Source organism: Varroa destructor, unplaced genomic scaffold (genome assembly GCF_002443255.2).
Source record: "Varroa destructor unplaced genomic scaffold, Vdes_3.0 BEIS01000001.1, whole genome shotgun sequence".
In the NCBI taxonomy this organism is placed as follows: domain Eukaryota; kingdom Metazoa; phylum Arthropoda; class Arachnida; order Mesostigmata; family Varroidae; genus Varroa; species Varroa destructor.
In genome coordinates, this window is record NW_019211454.1 from 23,208,035 (window position 1) to 23,224,842 (window position 16,808).

General features: G+C 45.3%; 1 protein-coding gene across 1 annotated transcript; it reads right to left on the minus strand.

The window, feature by feature from the left end:
* Positions 1 to 15,243: 15,243 nt before the first annotated feature.
* Positions 15,244 to 16,404, minus strand: LOC147758404 (uncharacterized). Its single transcript, XM_086975085.1, has 2 exons — positions 15,936 to 16,404; positions 15,244 to 15,507 (listed from the first exon to the last, which is right to left on the minus strand). The coding sequence occupies exons 1-2, from the start codon at positions 16,219 to 16,221 to the stop codon at positions 15,452 to 15,454; spliced, it is 342 nt and encodes a 113-aa protein (XP_086831211.1). The 5' UTR covers positions 16,222 to 16,404; the 3' UTR covers positions 15,244 to 15,451.
* Between the last annotated feature and the right edge of the window lie 404 nt (positions 16,405 to 16,808).

Here is a 16,808-nt window from a genome sequence, read left to right on the forward strand (position 1 = left end):
TTATATTAATAATATATATATATATATAGAGAGAGAGAGAAAGGAAGGGAAGGGAGAAAGAAAGAAAGAGAGAGAGAGGGAGAGTAAGAAATTGGCATTGAGTTAGAGAGTTTGAGAGAGAAAGTTAAGGAAGTGGCAATAGTCAGGAGTGGAGGGTGTGGAAAGGAGTCACAAGGGTTGACATGAAAAAGCTCGGAGGATGAGGATTGAAGAGGATTTATTCCGTCACTTTCGTTTTCAACGTAGTATATAGGACGCCGCTAAAACAAAGGAATAAAATTAATCTAGAAATCAAATCAGCACAGGCGCCACATTTACACACACACATATACTAACAAATGAAGCGGTGACCTCTTGAGACGGCCGATGAACTGCTTGAGAACCGTAGCCCATGGTGGCGGTCTGCCTGACTGGATTTTTTGGCAGCCATTGTTTTACGACAAAGAACCATGAAGGGTTTGATAGTGGGTTTTCTGAAAAACAAAACACGAAGCAAGTCGGCTTCCCTAGAAGAGCGTATGACCATTGAATAACCGGCCACACGATACGCAGAGAGGATCGCGCCTTGGTAGAAAACGATTTTAGTACGTTAGATTAGCTACGCTACCCTTCGTTATCCGGACGCCAAACGGCTTTCATCGTGTAGCCATCAATCTTCGAGGCAACGGGGAAAGCAAGAAAGAGAACGAAGCGGAGCTTTTCTTGTCCTGTCTCGACCATCACCCATTGCTTTTCTCTTTATCGACCTCTGCAACCAGAAAGGCGTCGACCCCAAGACGCGATTTGGCCACTGCGTCGTTCTCGAGTCGGTCGCCAACGGTCGACGAGCACCAGTCTCCCGCGCACTCACACGAAGCCTGAGCTGCAATGATCCGTGAACTAATGTATCAATTGCTCTAATACAATCTAAATATATTTTATATGTACCATCCACCGCGGCTATCTAGTATCCAAAGAATGCAGCGCTAGTATAATAAGTAGAAAGAAATCCCATATAAGTTTGTATACATCAATTGATATTGACGAAACTTGTGTTGAACCGAAGTTAAAGCTACGCTTAATAATAACTAGCTCTTCGAAGTTTGAAAACGCTTTGCTCCGCCACTCTTAAGTTATTCTTCTTCCTAAAAGTAGAGTTGGAGTAGCACAACAGTGGCCATTACATTGATTTCTTTTGCACCAGATCTTTTGGTTGACCATGAAATATGGCATTGCTCGTTGTGTTGTCGTTATGAATTTCCGTGAATCTGACTAAGTCCTCGTTTATCTCTCAATAATAGTGGCGTAGCTACGAAGTATCGAAAAGATAGCAGTCCCTACTACTTGTGTATAGTATGAATATACTGTAGGTACATACAGATCTCGCTACATCTGCGTAGACCGGGATCAACCATCTTACCGCCGCCGTCATGTACCACTAGTTTGTTGTGTATTCTACGTTGCTCTGGTAGCCGGTCGTGATTTTCCTCATGTGTCACTTGCCAGGATGAGACAAAAATGTATGTAGAGGAAGGTAGGCATGAAAGCGAAGAGATGGCAAAGCAACAATGACGAGGCGGCAGCGATCAATGGAGCAAGTGGGGACGGAGGGGGCAGTGATGGGGTCTAAGCGAGGCGAGGGAATGAAAGGGAAACGAAAAAAACAAGGCAACGAATGAAGTGAGCTTTCGTAAGGTAAAAGAAACAAATAAAACGAGCGTGAGTGGGTCCTCGCTTTCCTTTGAGCATGTATGAGCCGCGATAACGGCAGTCTGGAGATGGAAAACGCGCAATAGCTAGAGAAGTTATTGGCGGGGCTGGGAAGGACGGATTTGATGATGACGACTCGAAAAGGACCCATACCCATTATCGCCATTCGTAACGGCTCCTCGTGTTTCTCCCCCGCGAAGCAAAACCTTTTGGAATTTTCTCGCGAGTTCTTGCTTTACTTAGAACTGTTGGCGACTGTGCCGCTACGTACTGTGTCACGTTATGCCGCATTGTTGTGCCGTGCCCTTCAGAGGAGCGTACAAAACGGGGAGCAATAGTGGCAACAGCGGCGGCTTAGTTCATCGGTGCATGGGTACTGGTGACTGTTTCCAGCAAAGAAAAAGCCCAGCAAAAGGCGGCAGGCGAGTAGTCATTAAAGTTAATGTCACCGAGTCCTAACAGTAGTAGCGGAAAAGGGGCAGCAGTTTTAGTGTATCCGTGGTAGGAGCAATAGTGGAGTAGGGAACAGCAAGAACGGTAACTGCCGTCTGTGGCCCTTTTTATTCCTTCTTCCTTCGAGCCTACACTCTGCCTTTCCCCAAACGCGGATAGTAGCAAAAAAAAAAAAAGAGATGAAGAAGGATACAGTTTCAGCGGTCTTTCGCTCGATGGCCTTTCCGTTATTCGGTCCTATTTCCAGTGTCGTAGCGCGAACAGCAGAACTAACCACCTATTCGGCTAAGTCGTTCTACGCCATCTAGGTACCTTTTTGGCACTGAAGCTCGATCATTTCCAGCCCCCAGGACCGGAAACTGCTTGTATTAATGGTCACTTTTAACTTCGCGCATATCACACATACACAGGGTACAGATAGAAATAATCTTAATAACGACCAGAGAATTTCCCTTACTGTACTTGTTACTATATTTAAATGTATGTTTTTTACATTATATAACCTGGCATTTCTAGCTTTCCCAATATAGAACAAAACCTAGTTCGTGAAACCTAGTTTAGTGTTACTTTATACACGATTAATAAAAATATAACAGATGTATACTTCGCATAACCAAACGTATACACCATAAAAGCAATGAAACGAACATGTGTTTTTCCATATATACATGTGTATATATATATAAACGACATCGGGCCCTTATTGCCTACATTTCAAATCATCGCGCAAACTAGTCGATAACGATACGCGTTCTACTCCATAGACGTATGTGTGTATCTGTTTACTACATCCTATTGAACTAATGATTGGCCAGTCTGTCCGCGTTGTATCTTGCTTAGTTCTCCCTTGATTCGATTGACAATTATGACTGTTGCTGCTACCATTACGATCGCAATATGGATCCCTAACCACCGCCGCTATCCACCAGTCAGAATTTGCGATGGCATTTTATACTTTGACTTCCTTTGCTGTGTGTACAATTACGCTGAGCGTTTCTGCAAAAAGGTACCGGTAAAGTCGGAAAAAGGGCGATATGAAGCGAAACGGTCTCATCAGTGCCTAAGTTCGTTACTTGTTCAACTACTAACGGTGAGTGGTAGTGCCGTCTCGCCTGACAGAAGCAGAAGCTGTTTGTATTCATATTACATAAAAACTTTAAATTGTGCAAGTCCTCCAAAACTAAAATGTACGCGCCGAAATTGGCGTCTACATACAAATGTAAGAAGGCGTGATGCGACAGATTTTCAACGCTTACAAAGTAACGTATGTTAAACATTCGTTTGCGGTGAAGTCTCGGCATACATAGACGCGAAAACGGAAAAACGATAATTTAAACGACGGTTCAATATTTTCTCGAACATGACACACCAGAGATCTAACGGAGTGTTTAAACAGCGATTTGAGGCAAACGTGGACTCGTACTTCTCTGAACAAGGCGCGAATACTATTAAAAATGAGCGAAGGACAAGGGTAGCGGTACGGGATGAAGCCATTACTTCGTCGCGGAATGAAATGATCGGAAGTCGAGATTAAACAAATTCAACTCATCAACATCGATAAAAACCAATTAAAATTATCGGTCCCATCATTTGCCTTTTTTTGCTTCACTCTATCGTCTAGCGTATCCGCACGTCGTCTTTTGCACCAGCAACTCAATGACGACATCATAGGCGATTTAATTCACAACGCACAATATGCGCTGCAGACTGTTTGAGCTTTTCCCGCGCTCTGCCTATATGATCGTAAAAGAGCGCTAACGTCCGTCACTGCCCTATCGTATTTACCTGTTGCTTTCGATGAATCATGGGTGGCCGTTGAAGGGCCTGGATTTTGTGGTCCTCGTGCACTCGTCTCACCTGGCCCATCGTGGTGGTTCCGTGGCACACACATCTACGCACAGTTAGACGTAAACGTACAATTACTGGCATAACACATTACGACAATTAGCTACCCGGCGAGATTACCCGTTGCCTCAGGTCCGGGGCTGAGAAGGGGCTAAGGTCGAGGCCTGCGCGGAAATGCCATTATCTAGCGTTTCTAATCAATCGACAAGTATCGACCAAAGGTTGGGAAAGAGTTGAAGCAGGTCTTAAGTAGAGGCAGGCATCGGGGCCACCATAGAAATGGCAATAAAGCACCCTTGGTGACGATGGCGACACCATTGCTGCTTTCGAGTGGGTCCCTATGTAAGAGCAGCGATATAAGGCGTGTTACTATGACGGCAACGATCGACCCTATTGTCATCATCGTGACAGCAGAACAATCATCATCTCAGTGTCATCGTCAGAGTCACCCTTGCCAATACAGGGAGGATGTCCTTTGTCCATTTTGGTCGTGATATCCCCTTAACGCCTCTGCTTACCAACCACCAACACCCCACTCATTAACTCAATTGCTATCCTTTTTCGTCATGTGCGCCCTTCCTCCTCTTTTTCCCGTTTGCGAAACCATGCGCCACTTCGCCGACAGCACATTGGCCTAATCCATGTCCGAAGTGTAGGGCGGCAGTTAACCAGCCAACGCTACCGCTTAACACAGAGCATAGGGAGCACGGCGTAGGCAACTGACAGTGTATGCGAGGGGGGGGGGCGTACTGACATCGTTGTCATCTCCGGCACCCCGTCATCACCCCTGTCAATGCCGATGCCGACACTTCGCCGCAATCCTGGACCGGAAGTAGGGCCGGAAATTGCAGTAGGCACATTCTTACACCACCCCCTCCTCCAACTTCTTCTCTTCGACCCAGTCCAATGGTCGCTTCCCAGTCCGTCACCGACGCCCCCATAAACGTACGACTAGCGGTCCTTATATGCAGCCAATTGGATTTCGGTCAGTCGACAGAGAACAAATGAAGGTGGCGACGGCAACGCGTTGGTGCATTCATTCTGACTGTCTGCAGGTTGTTAACTTGGCTTCCCCATTTGCTTGCGTCTATGAGCGTTTTGTCAGTTCAGAAGGGAACACCAACAAACTCTTCGCTAGCCCTGTCTGTCAGCGCCCGCCGACGGTGAACCGTTGACAGCAGTGAAATCTGTTTCCTAGTCCCAAGCGTAGCAGTGGACGATGGTCAGCTGGCCAGTGGGCTGAACTAAATGCTAGCTAACGCACTAGCAGGGTTAGCAAGAGTCACGAATGATGAGTAGCTGTTGGATAAAGCCGAGCCGGAGCAGGCTGCAAGCAGAGCACGGGCCTGTTAGGACGGGCAGACAATTCATTGAGCTAAAGAGCGCGTCGCACCGACGTAAAATAAGCTAAGACCAAGTCCCAACCGAACAACCTCGGATAGCTTGCTGCCTGTAAGTGGTCTAGGATGACGACAAGAAGAGCAGGAAAACTGCTCGTTCTGACGACGGATATTAGTATGCAAATATTATTATCTCATCTGGCTTACTCAAACCACCCAAACCCGCTTTCATTCTTCGGTTCTTCCAGTCCGCAGGTCACTGTTGTAAACGACTGCGTATTATCAGTCCAGCGTGATCGGAGAAACTTCGAGGCTCGCAGGAACCGGAACCTGACAAGGGTAAATATGGGAATGGTTGGAGTTTTTCAACCGGCGATGATTTCAAGCCAAGGGACGAAAAAGAAGAAAGAGCTCAAATAAGTTAGCAGCGGCAGCTTGGTGAACAAGAATAAATAGCATAAAATTGAAATGATAAATTCTTGGCCGCATAAAGTTTCCGCCCCTCCAGTTCGGCTTAGCAGAGATGTCAGCTGTGGTGCAGATGTGTTGCTTCGTGTGCCTTTACTATGGTCGTGGGGTCGCTCAGTATTATACAGGGTAAAAGTGATGATGCTTAAATACATGATTCGTCAGTAGATTGATCTCGTAAGTCATTTTATTTCCACATTTTGAATATCATCGTGTTTTAGCATCAATAGAGCTGGATGAAGTCTCGTGTCAAATAATGGTCTTGCCAGGGAGATCAATAGACGCGCGAAAATTCAGAGAACTGATAGTGGAGGATAAGGATATGGATTAACAGTGGCGTACTCACTGGCTGAAATTGACGCTTTGTGATAGCACAACAACGACAGAAAATTTAGACCACTTCACTAGGAGTGCTTATCGCTAATTGAGATATCAAATGTAAATATGCCATCAGTGTTAAACAACACTAATATACGTTCAGTATATGTAGACATCTGGATCTGGGGTCGGCTATTCTTCTTAATATACGACAGACCACCAGTGCGTGTTTACCCTCCCAGTCCGTATATTTCGTTGATACGGGTTGGTATGAGACAGTCGCCAGTAAGTCAGGGGGCAAGCGTTGCTACGCTGCTTCTGTTACCTGTCCCCAACAGGCCCCGGAGCAATTAAAGGCTTGCTGCCGGCTGCCCACCACCGTTGCTGTCACCACCAACAAAGTAACCCGCTTGCTTCGTTTAGGTCCTTTGGGCCCCGCGCAGTCACTGTCAGAAGCGCGAGTGGATAAAACTCACGCATGTGGAAGAATACTCAGCCTACCTCTCGTAACTCCTTCCATCCGCCCTGCTCAGCTTCATCCATGTGTTGAAAGTGGTGCCTTCAACACAGTTGGGCACCATCGTCAGACGCTGGAAAGATCGTTGTTGCTGCTGCCGCCAAGCTATCTCGTCTGAATCGTCGCAACCCGTCGAGGGCTCTCGCTGCCTTTTCCTTCCGCCGTTCTACTCACATTTACCTGGCGACTTCTCTATTTAATAATATATAACTATCTTCAAAGCTAGTAGCCCCTTTTACGCGGCGCCCCTTGTTGAAGTTCTGTCTCGCCACCCCATTAGGTTTGCTCTCTGCCTTTTCAGCTTCGCAGCAATGCTATGCTAACTACGACTACCAGCATTAGTATGACTACTGCCTATGTTACCTGAATAGGAGTAAGAGGACTAGAAAGAGTCCAGTGCGCCTACAGCTGCGCCCTCTTTTTCTCTTGTATTCGGTCTCTCGCTCCCTGCATGCGTACACATAGCCAGCAAACAGGTGCATGTATCGTAAGCCTATACTTTTATCTTGCAGCCTAGCTCGGCACGTCCGCGACTAAGAGAAGCACAACGTTCCCACGCGATCGTTAGTCACTAGAGGAGGGAGTTATGTCTGTAGATGCAAGAGCGGCCAGATTGAAAGGGGCGCAGGAAACGCAGTCGCGTACCACCAGTGCTTTTCCAGCATTGGCAGCAGAAGCACCGCCTACTGCACTCGATACGTCGTTCTCGGCGACGTTGCGTCTATGTGGATGCAGGAAACGAAGTCTTCTCTGACAACCCACTGGGGTAGAAATCTCAGAGCATTACTGAGCCACTGCTGCTCCTGCAGGTGGCCAGACGTCAACCCATCAGAGGAGATGGCCACCGTTAGACGTCAACCAACCTTCTCGGTCTGTTTCCTTGCAACAGGCGGTCTTTGGCTGTCTACTGTGAAACCCATGCCGGGAGCTTACTCGGATAGCTAACAGAGGCTCAGCGCTGCTCGCAAGGATTTCGAGCAAGGCGAAACTTAATGCAATTATTAATAACGACAGTGTTGGCGACGAAAACAGCAGATTTAATAATATTGGCTTCCCCGCAAATATATCCAGTCTCAGCACCGAACATTCACATGCACTTTACGCACAAACAGACATACATGTATACACTATATGCACACACTTATACAACATGTAAAACTTGCATTTGTGTTGATGGACACAAAGTAGCGTGCTGCAGTTAGCTGAATGTTCTGACCTTAGCTTGCGGGAGAACCCAGCCATTGGGCCGCTTAGTCAAGAAAGCAGACCCAGCAGTTGTTGGATAAGCTTGGTGAGCTTTCCGTTCTACTGACTGGCCCCGGGCTCGTAGACTGCACAAGAAATACAGCAACCCCTACTTTTACTGTGGTATGGAATCGATGATAATTCCAAGCCAGTCATTAGCTGGCAAGAATGAAAAGCTGTTGAAAGAAACGTGAAAAGAATGAAAAACGGTGATTAGTGATAAAGCGTAAACAACGAAGCTGGTCCGAAGTTCACCCTGACGACAACAATAGTTGGCAAAACAATTCTATATATTGAGCTGTTTTTCCGTAACTGTTTAAAGCAATGCCTTTTGCTTAACTTCAAACTAATCAACTATTCCTATACAGGAGATTTGCCCACTTTTGTACTTGGATAAAAATTTAACTTAAAATAATTTCCAAGTACTGGGCACAAGTGTGATTCATTATGTTTAGTATAAGGCTTGTTTTTTTTGGGTATACACGCTCAGTTTCCATTGCGACGAACCAATATTGTGTTGCTTTTGCTTACAATGAGAACGGCACCAAAGTGCCGTCTCGACACCCTGCAAAGTATAAACTTTATCTCACTGTGCAGTCAACGTGGCCAAGTGCTTTTCTTAGTTAACACCCGTCAGCTGCACGGCTGGAGTCACCCAACACTTTTATTCTCTGTCTGGCTGCAACTAGGACATCTGCTTGCTGTAGCCGTCGCAGAACCCATCGCCAATCCACACGTATATAATGTTAAGAAATTAAAGTTCGTTTTTCACGAGTCTCCTTACGCCTAGGAACTTTGCAGAGACAGACATACGATGGACATTAGAGAATTGTTGAACCAGAGCTCTAGGCACAAGCCGCAGACCAAGCAACCAAATGAGGGTGGACGTGTATGGCTATTTCGCATAGTCAGTTTTGTTGGACGTCACTCGCTTATTTAAGGACGCGGAGATCCTTCATAGATGTAGCCAACAGCTAGAGAAAAATTGGACTCTGGGCCACAGCGACAGGCGCGTTTGAGCGTGAAATAAACTTGCTTTGCGTGCTAATGGTACGTTTCTGTGAGCGCCAAAATACGACATAGGGTCTGATCCCGACGGATCAGATCGAAAAAGGCAAGAGGTTCTGACGAGCTCTTGTTACCGACCTGTCAGTAAGCCATGTAGCTGCCCAGTATAATGTTAAATTAAAAAAATATGTAGGACAGCCCTAGCGATGGACAGCAAATATCAACGACGCCGAAGTTATGGTCAGATGTGAGAGACTACACAAGAGGATTCAATAGTTGAACTAAAGGAAATATTACTGTGTTGCATTACACTTGGTGACGCGGGTGCGCGACTTTTTCGCAAATCAAAATAGAACGTTGCGCTCGCATCATATCACTTTTATGCTTCTGATCGACTTAAAAGAACAAGACTCTTCAGTTCTTGTCCCCGAGCAAAGGAGACTACCACGCAGTCTATTTTGTATTAGATGTTTAATGTATTAGTTCATACAAATACCACCGTTTGGTGACTTGTTAGTTCATTAGTTTTACATATTGTATTCAACACAACGATGTTTTCATCTTGGCAAGTTCTAGTGAGATCAAAAGAGTGTTCTTCCACCGTAACTAATGCTTAGAGGGGTTGTTGACTGGTTTAGAAAAGCGTGTTGTTTCACGCGGGGCCATTCGATTGGCTGCCGTATAAATGGTACACTATAGCAAAATCGAGCTAGCTTTCGGCAGCGACCAACGACAGCCCGACGTACCAAACTATCTTTGTCACAGCGGACTAATGGTACCCTATTTATCTCGCTATTGACATCCCCTGAGTAGGCAACCAACCATCGTGTTCCCGTGTGCTCACCAAGGCGTCCGTCATGGCCTGCTGTTAGTTTGCTTGCGGACAGACAAGACTGTGTGACGATAAGAAAGGACCCTTCGTCCCATTACAGTCGGTCCGGAAAGACTGGCGCGGAAAAGTACTGAACGAGACGAAAGCCTCTGTGAGGGCAGAAGAAGAAGAGAAACAACTGACAGAGGCAGTTCCCTTACACAGCACAATGCCGCCTTTCCTTCCATGAGGTCGCTTCACGGCACAAAAAACACCAGACTTGAATGAGTGGAGAGGTTTGTATGTGGCTTGAGGCTGCTTTCTATCCGCCGCCACCTTTTTCTCCTTGGAAGGAGAACACGAAAGGGACGACGCGCCTACGGCCACAGAAATGTGAAGTACCTGATGAAGATTGGCCCGAATAAGACAACGCCGGAAACTTTTTCTCCTCTTTCTAAGACGAAAAAAAGTGGCCTCTGAGTGAAACAGAAGCACCGTAAGGTAGCTTCTTGCTTGAGTGGTGGGTCTTGATGAAAACCCTAGCAAATTCTTGGAAACAGTTTCCGACTTGCCTCTGGGAGTAAGATCATATATGATGGAAAAAAAGACACACACCTACCTTCACACTACACAGCCATAGCGGTAAGATGTGCGACGCTTCTTCATTTGCGGGTTACGTTTACGAAATTCTCAAGTTACGCCAAGTCTTGCCGTTAGGTGTGATGTATGTCGTCACTAGCGTGTTCAGTGTTTGGGAACTTTGGAAATGCATATTTTCTCTATGGCTTGTAATCACAAAGAATCAACAAACCAGCGAAAGGGAAGAACCCGAAAGTGAATGAAGATTGTAAAATGGATGCTCCGAAGCGTTTATACAGCTGAAAAACTAATGGGGCAATAAAATGAACGCGGCACTAATAGCCCAGAGGAACTCAGCAGCGTTCATTAATACGGTGGATGGAAGGCCATTCATATGTACTCGTACTTATAAGGCGTTTCGGGATTTGGTACTCTAGCGGTAGATCTGTACCTTTAAGTGGACTCTGAGTGGTTGGCCTTATCTCCAAAGAAAAACGCACAAAGGAGCGGGCTACAGCAGAAACCGAAAGCGATTCAATATTGACGGTGCACGTCAGACAACTGGACTGCGTTACCTTTGAAAATCTTCGTGTAGATCCCTTTAGAACAAGATCGACAAATGCGTTTCCTCTGATATCTCTTGGTGTTTCCGATACGCGGCTAGAGCCTAGCTACAACGAGAAACGCAGGTTAAATACGAGGCTCGCTCAAAAGGCAAGACAAAAAAAAAACGTATTCAAATGGTGAAGTATAGTGACACTATGAGAACTAGCGCTTTAGAGGGGGACATTCTTTTTCGCACATGATTGGTCGCCAAAGCGCTCTCTGCTCGATACGCGGTAACTGTTGCGAATTTATATCAGTTACGTAGCAGTACTACCAATCGAGTTGAATTAGACTCCATATGTGAGAGAATTTCTAGCGCACCATCGGATTAGAGGCACTTGCTAAATTTTATCATCTCCATTATGTACAACCAAGACAGGCGCAGGTAAGAATCTGATTTTTTATCAGCGTAATGCCCTGTTGGCGGCTTTGTCGTTATATGCATTAAGGTAGCACCTATTGCGACCATTACTTTACCTCCTTACACCCCTTGTTACGATCACATACGTGCAATACCTTCTATTCACTAGAAATTCTACCAACGTCTGGTAATTCATGTATCGTCATCGGAGTATCAAGCACATCTACATGTTCCGCCTGGACATAAACAACGCTCTAGCCAAGTCGCCGTCTACATCAGACCAAAATGATCTACATTCCTCGGTCCAAAAATCTTTTGGCCTCGATCGATGTTGGCGACTTATCGTTGAACTGTAAACGGCCAAAAGAGTTAAGTTGCGAATGGACCAGTAAGCCAATCTATCTGAGACATCCTGAAGCAGACATGACTGGTTCCTAAGAAAGGGGAAAGAATTCTGGTACCACTAGTAAGTACACTGCGAATGCTATCTGTTCAAGAACAGAGTAGAAGAATACAGAAAAATAAAAAGAATTTGCTTGCAACAGACTAGAACGTATTACCGCAGAAAACGGGAGCGGACAGAGTCTTCGCACGATGCAGTGGCTGTTGTCTTCTGAGCGGCACCACTACGTATGAGCAGCGCACAACCTAAAGTGGTCATGGTAGTATCGTGGTAGGACTGATTGTCGTCCTGTTGGTGCTAGTGAGGGTAATAATGGGACTATTCGGTTGGGAGACACAGGGCGTCATACTGCTGGCCAGGATGACTCAAACGAGCGACTGGCAAGCCTATGATAAAAAAAAAAAAAAAGGCAAAAACGCCCCTTCACCTACCCTACTGCCCCATGACGGTTACTCGTTGTGATATGTGCCCCTAACAACCGTTCCTCTTTCTCAGCTCCCTTCATTCCCTCACATGATCTTCGTCTTAGTCCGCCATCTTACTGCCAGCTTTTCGTATAATTTTATGCTCTGCATCCTGTTCTATTTGTTGGGCAAGCGGAGAGCCTTCCAGCCATACGCATGCTCGCGCCAGTCACAGCCGTTCTCTATCCAGCCGAACCGTAACGAGGCGAAAAAGAAAACGAAGGTAACACAAAAAGAAAAGTATAAAAAATAATCCACCACCATCCAATGCTATTTTTACGTACCGCGCTTTTCTACCCTCGGCATCGTTTCGTACGCGTTGCCGCTACTGCAACTGTTGTGCGAATATTATAGCAGCGGTACAGTAGCTTCCGCTGCTAGCTTATTCAGCTTTCCTGTCCTGGCCGACAGTGGCCCATCAGTGGGGGGTTCGAATTGGGGGGCACACGGAACCTAAGGAAGTTGCTATTTAGGATGGTCAACTTAACGGCGGTTCGTGTGAAACTTAGAAACCAAACACGTGGACAAATCCACCCATACTACTACGGGCGTTAAGCAAACTTAACATCAAGAAATCGAAAAATACAGCGAGACAGAACAGCTAAAGCTGTGGTTTTCTATGAAACTCAATTGTACAGTGTAACTTTCGACGAGGTGTCATCGAAATATTATTTTCCAAATCGTTATCTATTCAGTCTTTGCGTTATCTGGCTATACATTTGTGCTTCTGGAAAGTGCTTTTAATGACTGACCTGGAACCTCCAATGCAGTGTTGTTGGTCGTCGGCTTATAGGGTTGCTTCAACCTTAGCTTACTGTATTACTATGCATCTTCCGCTTAGTACATCAGACATGGTATGCCACTTACCCCGGCCGTTCGTCGGCAACGGAAGAACTTACGAGTCATTTCATTATCAACTGTGCACTATCTATATCAACAAATTTGCCCGAAACAGTGGACCTGATTATATAAAACAGGAAACACCTTTCAATTATAAACTGACAAGTTGGCAGAATTTTCCACAAAGCGAGGACGAATGCATAGATGCGGACCTGGTCCGAACGACTATTCATCATTATACATTTCTAGGCTCCATATATTGTTCGCCTATTAATAGTTTCACTGAGAAAGACATCAGGCTGCGGCATGTATGTACGAAATGTCGGTATATTATTATTACTATTGAGAAATATACGTTACAAATATTTCAGGCTAAGTATCTTCGTCGTTTTGTTATTATTCAGAGTAACACAGTAGGCCACGGAAGGCCGCCAGATAAATGTTTTTGTCGCCCCGTCGATGTAATCCAAACAGTTAAATTGTATCTCTCTGGGAGCGTCGTTGCCACTACTGTTGCTGCCAAAAAGTATTTTTCCACCAGGAAACCACAAACAGATTTATATTTGTCGCAGCGTCGTCGTATGAGATGTAGCGAACGGCAGCGCTAATAGCATTTGTCTGTTGCTTGCGCGGAGACAACTCCGTAGGCAGTGAACGCTCGCTTCATAGTCGCCTTTGCCAGCTAGAGATGACACCGCTTCGTAAGAGGCGATCGAAAGCCAACAGCGCGCCATACCGGGATCGGTTCTGAATGACCGCGTCCTCCCTGAATCCGCCCGATCGGCTATAATGGACGTTCATGCGATGCCTATATCTCAATCGAACCGAGTTCCTAGCATCGGTGAGCTTCGACGGTTTTATAGGGCTGGAAAAAGTCTTCAATAGAGAGGATGAAGGAGTACCGTACAATATACAAATACTGAAACGACGATACAACCGATTCGTGTGGGGCAGGCAGGTCGGCGGCTCAGTGACTGCTCGAAGTTGTTTCTGTTATTACTGGTTATTGTTTGTGCGCCTCTCAGATGTCCGAGGGCGGGGGGAAACGTTTCTTTTTTCGCCAATTTGCTCGTGCGTTCATCACGTGTCGTAATCAGCATCGGCTATTTACCTACAAGTAGTTCATCCAAAAATTGCTCCTGGCGCGGAAGCAAGGTATTGCTACTGAACAAGGAAGTGTTTATCAAAATTTCGAATAGATCTGCGGCGCACTTCGAGCGGGTGGCATGTTAGAGTGCATGTAGCCATGTACGGATGTGCGTCTGTCGGGTGCCGCTAGCTCCGCTCACAGGCATTTCCAACTATCCTACTGCAAAGATCATCCTTTATGTGGCTAATTTAGCTTATGGGCTATTGCCGTTATTCATACTGTGATTGTTGGCTCAAGCAGTTTCTTATCGCAGATCCGCTGCATATGTACACGTGTACACTGATATAACTTCAGGGAGATACACCGTAATATCGATATTATCGCTTTTGTTGGCCTTGTTATTGCCTGCGGCAATCTCAGTTGTGGTTATTACACGGCTGGATATTGATACAAAGCTAGTGGATATATACACATGTACAATCGTGATGAATCGTTGATGTTCCATTCTAATGCATCAGAGTATCTATATGACGCCTGAACAAATCGTATGCACCTATACATTTGCATATGGCGTAGCAGGCTGGATTTTTATGACCTGCTTCTTTCCAGTGAAATTGATCAACTTTCGTGCATAGCGTAATCAACTGTACATCAACCATATTATAACATATCTGCTCGTATACGTAAAGGTGCTGGTTATTATGCATTTATTAAGCTTTTTCAACTTTCGATAAGTTTGTGACTGCACATCATGCTTACTATGCAGACGACATTTCAGTGACTGATAACAGTAGCCGCCATAATTCTGCCATTGTGATTGTTACTTTCGTGTACAACCTTGGGCTTCCCTTCGTATTTTCTTTGGTATATAATATTATCATTTAGTTCTTTGAATCAGCCCTTACTATTCTACCATGGGTATCCCTTGTATTCTCAAAAGGAAGTGTTAGAAATAGTAGACTCGGTGAGGTAATGAATGTGAGCTGTTAGCTGGGTTAAAAAATGCTGGCAAGTACAGACGCAAACAGAACCTTCACACATTATAGATATTTAATATTTGGACGCCGCTCTTTTTAGGTTTCAAAAACGCCTCATGTTCAGACATTTTTCCTATATATATGGAACTACGGCTGCATCTCCCGCCGTTGACGGATACATGTAGCGCATTCAATGACGTTAAGCTCAGCCGTTTCACGTACAAGATCATTGAGGAGCGTTAACGATTATCTAGATTTCCATGCATTTACTAGCTGCTACGAACCTTTCCTTGTAGATTCTGATGTTGGTGCCAATGTCCCTGAATTGAAGTACTATATTCTCATCAGACCCTGGTTGCCAACTGATCTGAAGTGGCGAACGGTGCTTAAGGCATTAAGCTGGTGATTTAAGAAGCAGCAATTGCATCCTGTGGGAGCTACACCAGGACCTGTTGTGGGCACTGCCGATGAAACCACGAAAAGCGAGACGGACCTACAAAATGATAATGACGAATTACTAACTACAAGCTGACATTTACGCTGTCTTCGTTGTGTTAGTACTCCAGGTCAATGGTCATATATGTTTTAAAGAAGCATTCATTGTGAGTCCTGCCGTTTATTATAAGGTTCAGAAATAGGAGAAAAATTTCTGAGTTAATGCATTCTGTGAAGCAGCAAAAAAAAGCTTACAAAGAGGCAGATTCAATTTTCTCATTGATATATATCTATTACAATTAGAGTACATGTCGCATAAAGGATGCAGGAGAACCTACGCTATATGGAGCTGCCAGCTATGCTCATATAGTAGTACTTAAAGTCTACTGCCTACAAACAATCTCTGCAAACGTTGCTAAAAATAAGCTTCGAAGTTTACCATATCTTGACTATGATTTATACTGTGACTCATGAAAGAATGCTCACGTGGAATACAGCGCCCTGACCATGTCGGGAGCGCCAAGGAAGGAGCAGTTTTGCTGGCAGCTCGAGGGCTAACGACGGGTAGATGGAGTAGCGTAAGTGAAGCACGTTGGTTCGGGCGGGTGATTAATCTTGGTTGCCTTTGGTCAGCTGCAAGCTCTCGGTATTCCGATCTCACGTAATGGTGTAATGGTCCCCTGAGGGTTAATTCTCGGCGAGGGTCATACCGCCGCGTGTTCTCCCTTAGCCCCCCTTTCTCCTGCTCGCTTTTGTCACCTGTCCTATCCATTTTATCACTGCCTGAACGGCCAATGGACTAGTCACATCGCGACGAAAACAATGGAATGATTTTAGATAGACTGCGATCACGAAAACGCAAAATGCACCCTTTCGACGTTGGATGAAGAGCCAATTTCTAAATTAAAGAGTTCTGCCTTAGTTACAGGACAGAGACACACATGGACATGCACATAAAAACACAGAAACGTGGGGAAAAGGAGCCTGAACAGGAAGAGGCAGAACAAAAAGGAAGAGAAAGACGTGGACCACTATATGTGTGTTCGGCGACGTCGTTTTGGGGGAAAAGAAGCCGGGCCTTCGCCGCCTCCATGATCCCTATTGTCAGAGCTCTGTGGGGAAGAAAGAAAAAAAAAGACACTTCGATTGACTGTAGCAGGTGGATTCTCTGTGATAAACGTACTCCCGCAGCGCAGAATTCTATACAGCCAAATACGCTCGATCGGGATACGAATTAGAAGAATCGGAACATTTGCACTGAAGTTCTATATGAAACAAAATAAATTCGTTTTACAACAAATGAAGCCTTTATATGCATCACATTCATGATGACAAATGCAGAACCTATCCTGTTTTATA

Bases quoted from the DNA above. Each gene is read 5' to 3' on its own strand.
- LOC147758404 (XM_086975085.1), bottom strand. From the start codon at position 16,221: ATGGATAGGACAGGTGACAAAAGCGAGCAGGAGAAAGGGGGGCTAAGG. The intron at 15,508-15,935 runs GTGAGCATTCTT...ATCATTTTGTAG, and splicing joins GTCAGGGCGCTGTATTCCAC to GTCCGTCTCGCTTTTCGTGG.